Source organism: Euphorbia lathyris, chromosome 10, assembly GCF_963576675.1.
Source record: "Euphorbia lathyris chromosome 10, ddEupLath1.1, whole genome shotgun sequence".
NCBI lineage: Eukaryota > Viridiplantae > Streptophyta > Magnoliopsida > Malpighiales > Euphorbiaceae > Euphorbia > Euphorbia lathyris.
The window spans coordinates 34,487,501-34,499,637 of record NC_088919.1 but is presented as its reverse complement, the minus strand read 5'-3'; the positions used below and the strand labels follow the sequence as shown (position 1 = coordinate 34,499,637).

The 12,137-nt window shown below is 39.8% G+C and overlaps 1 protein-coding gene across 1 annotated transcript; it reads right to left on the bottom strand.

Moving 5' to 3' along the window:
- Positions 1–7,931: 7,931 nt before the first annotated feature.
- LOC136209795 (transcription termination factor MTEF18, mitochondrial-like) lies at positions 7,932–11,507 on the bottom strand. The gene has a single exon (XM_066001377.1). It carries the CDS (start codon positions 11,445–11,447, stop codon positions 9,774–9,776), a length of 1,674 nt encoding a protein of 557 aa, XP_065857449.1. The 5' UTR covers positions 11,448–11,507; the 3' UTR covers positions 7,932–9,773.
- Positions 11,508–12,137: the final 630 nt, after the last annotated feature.

Here is a 12,137-nt window from a genome sequence, read left to right as displayed (position 1 = left end):
CGTTGGGGCAGTAAGAGGCAAGTTTGCCAGGGTTTGTATTGACATTGATCTTGCTAAGCCTCTTCTGTCTAAATTCTCCGTTCAGAATAAGGTCTTTCATATAGAATACGAAGGTATTCACAATATCTGCTATGAATGCGGTATGTTTGGCCATACCTATGATGGCTGCCCTAAAAGAAGGAAAGTGGTTGAGGAGGTGGTGGAGCCTATCATAGGTAGAGCTGAAGCTAGCCAAGGTGAAGATAAGAACTTTGGGCCATGGATGTTGGCCAAAAGTTCGGTCCGAAGAAAGCCACGTGCTAATGCTACTCGGAATCAAGTTCCAGATATCAGCAAGGAGATGAACTCTCTCCAAATTGCTCCTGAGATCAAGGCTAGGCCTCTTGATATTAAGAGTGGTGCTAGTGTTGTCTTAGCTTCCGGTTCAGGATCTAGATTCGGAGCCCTATCTCTTGAGGATGGTCAGGATTCGGATTTACCTATTGAGCATATGGAGTTAAGTATGCCAGGCCTTGAGTCTGCTGAGCCAGCTACCATCCTTGGTGACTCTATTAATCCTCTCTTCGATCCCAAAGCCTACGCTAAGGGGAAATCCCAGATCACTGGCTCGACAGGGAAAGCAAAGCTTAATGAGGTTAGTATCCTGCATCCTCTTGTAGACCCCCTAATTGGAAAGTCTATAGGAGTTAATAAGTTACATTTGAAGAAACCTAAGGCTAACCTTAAAAAGAACCTTGGTTCTTTGGATTCTTGGGATAAAAGAGGGTCGGCTGGCACCTCTTCTAGGCTCTCAGGAGCCCCGAATAAATACCTGCTCTAGGATTTGGGCCTGTGATCAGTTGTCTTCCTTCTGATGGACTTTTTTGTTTGGAATGTTAGAGGTGCGGCTAGCAAGGCGACCCGCATCCATGTTAATGATCTTATTAAGCAATTTAATCCTTCTTGTTTTGCTCTTCTTGAAACCAAGGTTAGTGGTTCTAAAGCAGATGAGGTGGTTAAAAAGTTTAAGAATTGGAAGTGTGTCAGGTCGGAGGCGACTGGTCGAGCAGGGGGGATTTGGCTTTTTTGGAAGCTAGGTCGTGTTAATATTGATATTATTACTATTGATAATCAATTCATTCATAGTAAGGTGTGTTATCCTGGCAACAAACCTTTCTTTGTTTCCTTTGTCTATGCCGATCCGGTCTTGACTAACCGGAAGAGGCTTTGGGAGATCCTGTACTCTATTAGTACAAACATGGTGGATGCTTGGTTGGTTGCTGGTGACTTTAATGATATTGCCCTGATGAGTGATCAGAAAAGGGGGGGGGGGTAATCATTATGTCAACCGGTGCCTTAACCACAAGCAGAATATGGATCTATGCGGGCTGTCGGACCTGGGTGCGGTTGGCCACAAGTTTACTTGGAAAAGGAATAGCGTGTTTGTCCGGTTGGACAAAGTTTATACGAATGTGGCTGCGATCTATAGATTTCCCGAGGTGAACGTGCTGAATCTCCCTTTTCGTCATTCTGACCATTGTCCTATCCTCGTTAAGCTGGTTAAAGGTCATCGGCTCAAAGGGAATAGACCTTTTAGGTACCTTGTTGCTTGGGATACCCATCCTGAGTTCAGAAATTTTGTTAAAGATAATTGGCAACCTCATTCCAATGTTCTCCTTGCTGCTGAGGAGTTTAGAAGAAATGTGGTGGGATGGAATAAAAACATCTTTGGCCATATTATCCGAAGAAAAAATAAACTTTTAAGGAGAATGGAAGGCATTCAACGCTGTTTGGAGACCCGTTTTGACCACAGTCTGAATTGTCATCTTAGATCTCTCCAGAACGAGTTGGAAGCGGTGCTTAGACAGGAAGAGCTCATTTGGTTCCAGAAATCTAGAAAGGCTTGGATTAAGGACGGTGACCGAAACACCAGATTCTTCCACCTCTCTACTATTATTAGGAGGCAGAGGAACCAGATCGATGCTATTAAAGACTCCAATGGTGATTGGATTTATGAGGAGGAAGATATTCGTCGCCTTGCTCTTGATTTCTATAAAGACCTCTTTAAAGAGGATGAAGTGGATCTGGACAAAGCCCAATCCGGGATCTCCTTTCCTAGGCTGGAGGAGGATGCTATTGAAGAAGCTTTTCATCCTATCGACCAGAAAGAAATTGATCTTGCTTTCACCAGTATTGGAGCTACTAAGGCTCCAGGGATCGATGGTATTCCTGCTAGTTTCTACCATAAACACTGGGATACGGTGAAGGAAGGCGTTTACAGCTTTATTTTAGGAGTTTTCGGCGGATCCAACGATATTAGGCTGGTGAACAAAACCCTCCTGGTTCTGATCCCTAAGGTTGAAAAACCTTCCTCCTTTTTACAGATGAGGCCGATCAGTCTGTAAAATGTGTTATACAAAGTTATCACTAAGATTGTGGCTAATAGGCTCCGACGTATCCTTCCTGAGATTATTAGCCAAAATCAAGGTAGTTTTGTTCCTGGTAGGCAAATGATGGACAATGTGGTTATTGCCCAGGAGATGGTTCATTCCATGAAAATGAGGAAAGGTAAGAAAAGGATCGTGGCTCTCAAACTTGATTTGGAGAAAGCTTATGACCGTTTAAACTGGAGTTTTCTTATGGATAGCTTAAATAAAGCTGGTATACCTGAGAACTGGAGGAGATTGATTGAGGGTTGCGTTTCTTCTCATGTTTTCCAGGTTTTGATCAATGGAGATATGTCTGATGAGTTCTCTCCTTCCAGGGGTATCCGTCAAGGAGATCCTATGAGCCCCTTCCTTTTTGTGATTGCTATGGAAAGGCTGGCTCACCTAATTCAAGAGGCTGTGAGTAAGGGGATTCTCCATCCTGTGTCCATTAACAAGTTTTGCCCTCCTATTTCCCATTTGTTCTTCGCTGACGATGTGATGATCTTTGTGGAAGGGAATGAGGAGCAAGTAGGTGTGGTCATGGATATCCTTAATTGCTTTTGCGCCGCTTCTGGCCAGAAGATCAATGTTCATAAGTCTCGGATGCTTTGCTCTAAGAACATGGATAGAAGCATTTGTAAAAAACTTAGCGATCTTTCTGGCATTCCTCTTACTCACTCTTTGGGTAAGTATCTTGGGGTCCCCCTCCACAGCGACAGAGTTTCCAAAGCCTCCTTTAAAGAGACTCTGGATAAAACTAATGGGTTGTGTGCTAGTTGGAAGGCCAATTCTCTCTCCATGGCTGGCCGTCTAACCTTAATTCAGTCTGTCAACTGCGCGGCTCCCAATCATATCATGCAAGCCTGTAAATTGCCTGAGCCGGTTCTCAATGAGCTTGACAAAATCAACCGGCGTTTCCTTTGGGGAGAGTCTGGAGAGAGAAGGAAGATTCACCTTGTCCCTTTGAAGGAGATATGCCAGCCTAAAAGCAGGGGGGGTCTTGGCATTAGACAAGCTAAGGAAAACAATAAAGTTTTATTAATGAAGCTCCTCTGGAGAATGTGGCAAAACCCTTCTTCTCTTTGGGTTCGTCTGCTCTGTGGCAAGTATCGAAAGGACAAAATCTTTGGGGGCCCTAAAGAGAGAGTTGTCAATTGTTCTTTCCTTTGGAAAGGGCTCAGTGCTGTGTTTGCTGAATTCTGCTCGGGGGTTGGCCTAGAGGTGGGTAATGGTAAGTCCATTAGCTTCTGGTATGACATCTGGATCGGAGATAAACCGCTTATAGATGTTTGTAGCTCCCCCCCCCCCCTCCCGCCTAGCAATATCCGCAACTGGAGGATTGCTGATGTGGTGGACTCTGATGGGGACTGGATTTGGTCTAAGTTTGATACCTTCTTGAGCCTGGATACTCTCCTCAGAATCAGGGGAGTTAAGATTAGTAATCTTGAGGAGGACAAGGATAGGCATTATTGGGCCCTGACTAACAATGGAGCTTACTCTTGCAAATTTGCCTTTGAAGCCTTTACTCTCGACAGATCCGACCCTCTCTCGGATACTTGGAAATCCATTTGGGCTCTGAAAATCCCTTATCGAATGAGGAGCTTCCTGTGGCTGGGAGTTAAGGACAGGTTGCTTACTAATTCGGATAGACATAGACGGCATTTGGCGGATTCAGGAGCTTGCAGTAGATGCAGAGGCCATGTTGAAACCTTGTGCCATGCCCTTAGGGATTGCTCTAGAAGTAAGGAGGTATGGAAGAAAGTTCTTCCGCATCACATTCTCCCCTCCTTCTTTGCCCACTCTGAGAATGACTGGTTCTCTAATGGGGTTAATGGAAAGTTACTGGCTAACATGGAGCATGGTGACATTTTCTTTGCTATCATTTGCCACCAACTCTGGAAATGGAGGAACGAGGAGATCTTTGGTGAGAAGACTGTTTTTATTCAGAACTTACCTGAGTTCTTCTCGAATAAGCTCCTTACTATTATTGAGAGCTTCAAAGGGGACCCCCTTGCCAGGTCTACCCAAAATAAAGAGGTTCACCTTGTTGGTTGGAGCAGGCCGAAGGATGGGGTGGTGAAGTTGAATACGGATGGCTCCTGCCTCAACAATGGAAGAGTCGCGGCCGGAGGTGTTCTCAGAGACGCGGGGGTGCCTGGATGTCTGGGTTCACCCATAACCTGGGATTGGGCTCGTCATTTTCAACAGAGCTTTGGGGTATTCTCTCTAGTGTCAAGCTTGCCAGAAATCTGGGTATTAAGAGGCTTTCTGTGGAGTCTGATAATAAGGAGGCCATTAGTATGATTTCTAATAATCATGCTATTTGTCTTAATAGCCAGAACCTTATCAAAGCTATTAGAAGTCTTGGCTCCTCCTTTGAGTTCTTAGAGTTCAGCCACATCTTCAGAGAACAGAACCGGATTGCGGATCGCTTGGCGGCGGCTGGACATGAGGGGATGTTAGGTGTTACCACCCTTTCTGATCCTCCTATCCCAGGCTAGTTTGGTCTTTCTTTTCCTGTTTCTACCAAAAAAAAAAACAATTCAAATAATGGTTTCTTTAAGTAAAAATTAATAAATCAATCCTCTTTCAAAAATAAATCAATATTAATTTATGCATATGACTTATAATTTAATTAGTAATATGAGCTGACTTTGTGGAAGATAATTGAGGTTCGATTCTCACTAATGCAGGGAAAATGAGAAGCCTTAATGGTAACTAAACTTTAATTAGAATTATCTCAATAAGGATAAATGTGGTACTAAAAAAATATATACATTTTATTTTCTATTTTTATACTTTTATAATTACATATAAACTTAATCTATATAATTGTAATTTAATATTTAAATGTGAAACAAATAATAATGATAACAAAAATATGCTTTTTTTTTTATCAATAAAAGAAATTTTATAGAACATAAATCAAAATTACACAATATAAAAACACAACTAAAACCAGTAGTAAAAGCTACCAAACTTACCAAGTACTCTAGAAATAGCCACCCATAATAAATTGTAATAGTTCACTAATTGAGCATTCTTGTAGTATAATTATCGACTTATGCTAACTCTCTTATTTCTTAGGAGAGAGATTCATTATAGAAGCTTTTATCCAATAAAAGAATGCATATTACAACCATCACAAAGAGTGAATTGATTTAATTCACCTCTAACAACAACAAAAATGTTTTCTTTTTAAGGTGTGACTCCAATATCTACCTTCATTCAACTTTAGAGAAGTTTTGTACTTAGTTGCTATGGCGTTCTTCCGTTGCTTCTAATGCTTTCCCTTGAGCTAACCCTCTTGTAAGAGCTTGGACAGTTTGTGTAATATTAGACCATCTTTCACCGCTCGCTACTAGAGAGGGAAAAGAAAAGTAGCTTCACGATAATAAGTAGGAGTTAAAAATTTATATCCATTTTCATTATATTAATGCCTGAATGAAATATGTCGTGATGAATTTTTCAAGAAAAAAAAATGTCTTCTACAATGGCATTTAACAAGCGAAATTTTGAGTAAGTACTTACATAAAACTAATCATAGTCAACCTAATTATAATTTAAAACGTATAGTATACATGTTCAGTTTAAATTGCGGTGATTCCAGTAGCGTTTCCAACATTCAACAAAGATTTTGTTGCCTGCAGTATTTGTGATTGTGACAGGACTTACATAAGAAGAAGCAGGGAATGGAGGCATAGTCTGAAGATAGGAGCAGCCAGCAGGCGAAGTGCCAGAATGCACTTTTCCGGGCAGCATGTTATCGACATTGATACTGGAACCGGAACAACTGCTGCAGGCAATTGTGCTGGTACTATTTTTCCCTTATGAACATCAACAATTACAGTCTTTCCCAGCAATCAGAACCCCACAAAAGAAGATCTACATTTTTTTTAACAGATAATTCAAATTCAGGCAATAACAGTTCACTTTTATATGTCAATACACTATTGAATTTTATGGTGAAGAAACAAAACCTGTTAGCTTCAACTCTCTCCCTACACCAAAAGTTGCATTAGACTTCATAATTATTTATCAACTACGATAACTTAGAGATGAACTTTATTCCTTTTTGTTAGTAACATGTGACAACATCCCCATCGTACGAAGTTACCAAACTTAAGGGACATCATTCTAACGAGTAAGATATTGTCTAATTTTTGGTTAATACCCACAATAGATCGAAGCATTCGAACATGTATTCCAGAAGCTGAAGAAATATAACAACACGCCAAAAAGACGCACAATATTATATTCATGGCTTAGAAATTAGTTTTTTTAATCTGGCCCAATCTGTCTAGTTCCAAGATTTGACTATATGTATAATGAAATGTCATTTGACCCAATACTTTGTTTTGTGCGTCACCACCGATGAATGCTCTAAGTCTAAGGCTACTTTCAGCCTTGAAGAAAGGCTTCAACTGCCTTTTTTTTCAACCGTTAAACACCGATCAGACTTCGAGGATGACAATGATTAGAAGATTGCTATGATTCCTTCCGGCAAGAAGAAGAAATTCATTATAGTTATGAGATCTAATGCAATGACAATTTATGAAGAAAACTACATGAGCTGCAAAAAATATTAACGGCACAGAATACAAAGTTGGCTTCTTTTTACGCCCTGAAGAAGGAGTTATACTGGAAAATCGTGATGCATCTATTCTCAACAGTAAGGTGCAATTGCAGCTATGGCGTGTGACCATTTTGGTCAGATTTTACATGCAAAATGTTCTTCCCTCGGTACCAAGGGTGTTAAAAACATACTGACTTTTGAGTCGAAAGGCGTTCTCCTCGGATTAAAAATTGTTGAAAAATTGGTTAAGTCTGATTGCAATGCTAAATTTGTTGTGTTTACCACCCATAAATCACAAGAGATAGTAATCATGGATCTGTCACTGTTGGTTTACCTCAAATGTTATTTTGTGGATCATCTATGGCTTTCTTCGCCGCCTCCACTATCCTGTATGTGACATAACCAAATCCACTGTGAATAGAGAGGAAAAGTTGACAAGTTCCCTTACTACAGACAGAGGAATGATTAAGAACCAAGAAAAACAGAAGATATTTCTCATTTAAAAAGAAAGCAGGTAGCATACCGTGATCCATTTGTATCTTTATCATAAGCAAATGACCCTTCTTCAATCTCGCATTGCCTTCTGAAAAAAGTTGAGAAGCATCTCACTTGTGCTCCTTTACATCTCCTTACGAAGGAGATTCCTTATAATACTCTGTCAACCTCTTCTTGTCCCTTATCAGTAAGGAAGAATAAAAAAAAAATTGTTCTCAATAACTAAAACTAAAAAGGAAATAGAAAAAAAACAACGGCATTCACTATACACTTCGAAGAGAAAGATAACAAGAGCATAGTATTCAAATTCTAAAAGTAAGCCCTAATTTTGCAGCAGATTCACCAAGCATACCATTGTCTATGGCACGATTGACAAATACAGGCTATAAACAAACATGTATGTAACAGACCGCTATCAAATTAATGATAAACTATCACTTGTCCCCCAAAAACATTAACAAATAAGAGCATCACAATAAGTACACCATATGTGGATTACTATGCGAAACTGACAATTCTTTTTCATATCAAAAGATCGAATTATCAATCTTTCAACATGAGAGACCCCATAACATACCACACCAAAGAATGCAATGAAGACATATGTGTATTTCCTAAATGCTCAATCAGATACAATTTTGGATATCACCGATCTACTAATTAGACCAAGTTAAACTAAGTTTTCTACAAGTTCTTGAATGATTAGAAAAACAATTGCAATGCACCCTATGATGCACGGACACGCCGGATTCATCACGTATCGCGTGTCCAATACGTTTCCGATTCTTCAATTCAATTCTGGATGTATTCCGATTCTTCTATTCAATTCTGAAAACATCCGTTCATCTCCTTCAATCATCGATTGATTCTTATTCCATTGGCGAGTCAGAAACTACAAAGGACAGGGACAGGGGGAATTAATATGCCATTAATACAAAAACTCTCAAACTTCTCCATCCATCTATAAATGATTGAAGAAATAGGTTTTTACTGTTAAGGAGGAAAGCTTTTATTATGTTTAGTTAAGAGTTTTATAATTTCGTTTATATGTATTTATTTAGTTATATTACAAAAAATCATATATAAAAATATATTTTTAATATTTATAAATTTGCCCCAATATTTTTAATATTTACACGTGTCCCCCACGTATCCGTGTCCTGTGTTTTATAGAAATGGCGTTTCCCGTATCCGTGTCCGTGTCCGTGCAACATAGAATGCACCTATAGGATCTTAAAAGTTGAACAATTTCAAAAGAACAAAAATCTCAATACATTTGAAGTCTAGCAATTAATAATCATCCAAATACAAAAAAAAAAAAAAAAAAAAAGAAATCTCAATATCCATAAAAAAAAAAAAAAAAACGGCCCGGTCGCACTACGCGTCCCCGCTGAGCGAGGATCCGGGGAGGGGTCCCACCACAAGGGTGTACTGGGGGCAAGCCTTCCCCTGCCAATATCCATACAACAACAACAACAAAGCCTTAGTCCCGAAATGATTCGGGGTCGGCTAACATGAATCATCATATAAAACCGTGAAATCAAGTCGTGTCAGCAACACAAATTCGCTCCCTCCACTCCGTCCTATCCACTACCATATTTTCCTCAATTCCCAGTAAACTCGTATCACTCTCGATCACCCTCCTCCAAGTTTGCTTAGGTCTTCCCCTACCCCTCACTACTACATCCCTTTGCCACTCTTTGGTTCTCCTAACCGGCGCATCAAGCGCTCTACGTCTCACATGGCCAAACCATCTTAGTCGGTTTTCTCTCATTTTATTCTCAATAGATGTGACCCCTACTTTTGTCCTAATTATTTCATTACTCACCCGATCCTTTCTCGTATGACCACACATCCATCTCAACATACGCATCTCCGCCACCGACATCTTATGGATGTGGCAGTGTTTCACTGCCCAACACTCCGTACCATATAACAATGCTGGTCTAATTGCCGTCCGGTAGAATTTCCCCTTCAATCTATTTGGCATGCCGGGGTCACAAAGGAAACCCGTAGCACTCTTCCACTTCGACCAACCAGCTTTAATCCTATGAGCAACATCTCCATCTACTTCTCCATCCGTTTGGATAATAGATCCTAAATACCGGAAGCAATCTGAGGCCTGAACAATATCCATATTTAAAATAAATAGATAACACTTACCTCTTACATCTCCTTTGCTTATATGAATGCATTACTAAATCAAATTTCCCTAAGTGAAAACTTTAACGCACATTCTCTATAGAACAGGCAGAAACCAAGTAAACTATTAGTTAAGGAATGGACAGCTAATATTAAGAATAAATTTTTTCCTTCAGGTCCTGCCACACTGCAAGGCCTCTAGGATGATGTTTTACATACTTTCTAACAAATAAGTTCTCTGTGCAACCAAGTATAGTACTCAAAGATAGTACAGCACCCAAAGTTCCTTGCTCTATGAGCCAATTATGCATTGCTACCCTAAGCTTGACTCTCTCGATTGAATAAGAAAGATATGATGGAAAGGCAGCTAAATTCGATACGGGACATCTCAAATCATTTACACAAAAATCAATTTTCATTTTGAGAACTTCCTTTTTCTGATTAAGAATTTGAGGGGATGTCTTCACCATTTCAATAACATCCTTCCTATCCAAACCAGCTTGCATGATACAATCGAATCTCTCTTGGAGCTCTGATCCTATACCTAGGAAAGCCTTCAGTGCCTTTCTCATTTCCTTCGAGTTCTCTTCAAATCCCAAGTCAATCAAAAATTTAATCTTCGACATTCTTTGCTTCTCTCCTAAGCTCGGCAATGGTCCTAATTTTGATCCCATCACCCAGTTCTTCATTTCGTTTGGGTTGTGCAGGATGAGATTACGAATTCGCCCCTTTCCTACATGCAAAGAAGAAAGCAAGGTATGTTTTTTCTTCAATGAACATGAACCCATTAAAAGCCAATGGGAGCAGATGATCTTCTGTATATCTACTGCCTCCATATCAATCTCATTGAGGAAAAGAAAACATCCCCTCAAATTCAGAAGAAACTTCCCAACTGGCAATTGAGGGAACTGAAGAAACATGTGACATATCTGTTTCATTGAGGATCCAAATTTAAATAGAAATCCAATCAGTGATAATGTCTTTTCCCCTGAACTCTCAAAAATAATCCCGGGATGCTGGCTTAAGAGCATCCCCAAGTCTTCCTCATTATAGCCCGTTTTCCTAAATAAGTTTAGAAGTGTATGCAACTGGCTGCAATTATAAGAAGTATTTTCCGACGAATGCTGCTCAATCCAACAATATTGTCTTCCCCCTTTGCTCAATATCTCTATTGACTTAATGAAATCTACATTCACATCCCCAATCAAAATATAGGGACTACAAACAATCATTTTAACCATGAAATACTGCTCAAGCCCTAGTTCTCCATAGGCCCTAAGTTTCAATGCCAAGACACCATACTCGTAACGAAAAACTTCTTCTGCATCTTTATAAATCCTCCCAATCTTATTTCTTGGAACCCCATAATTACATAAAACATGATAATTCTCCAGCAGTAAATCATCATCAGTTAAAAACATCGAATCACGCGGAAGAAGAGGCTTATACTGACAAGGTCCTAAACCAGAACTCTCGAAGAAAGGCTCAAATTCATTAATTGGGTGAAAACGCAACCAGCGAGTTATAGAGTCTCCAATATCAGAATCAGCAATACTAACCTTCTTCAGTAGCCGCCCGAGAAAATTAGGCGAGTTTTTACTCATATGCTCTGCATCAGAAAACTCTAAGCTTCTAGTGCAATGCAAGTAGTCTAAAAGCGCAGCCTGGGCTTCTTTAATGGAGGCATAAGAGATTTGGCGAGCGATATCACGATCCATGCCATCACGAACAATTGCTCTAGTCCTATAGAACCTAGGATTATTTGGAGATTGCCAGATTATGATTCTGAGGGTAGCAGGTGTTCGAAGTTTATGCAATAAAGTCATGGCTAGTAGACTAACCCTTTGATTGGATGATAGGTTTTAAAGGGTAATTTAAGGTAAAGCAGGAAGGGTTAGTGCAAACCCTATTTGTAAGATTAAAAAATAGCAATGTTATACAAACCGGACTGGACCGGCCGGTCGAACCAAGAACCGGCCAGAAGTCCGGTCCGAACTAGTCCGGTTTGTTGACTCTTCAACAAACCGGACTGGCCCGGGGTTGAACCGGGAACCGGAAGTCAAACCGGGAACCGGTGCAATCCCGGTTTTTTGAAGATTTATTGTTAAAAAAAAATTAGAGATGTGCACAACGAAACAGAAAGCCACAAAGAAATTGTGGGAAAAAGAGAGAAATGAGAAGAGGAATAGAATAATCTTCTTCATCTCACACCAGACATGTAATAAACCCAAATGCTGCTTCTTCTTTTGTTGTGAATTTTTTTCTCTGGAAAAATTTGAAAAACTGGAAGTGAGTTAGAGATAGAGGAAGAAGGAAAGGTATGGGTGTTTTCGAGGGGTTTTGAAAAGCTAAATGACAGCTAATGGGATGGTGTTTGAAAGACATCTAAATGGCAGCTCAAGAAGACCCTTATCCTACTTCTATTTCTCTCTCTTGCTATATTAATCATTTACCCTTTATTTTGAATTACAATTTATAATACACTTAAATTCAAATGTTATTGGTTGACAATTTTT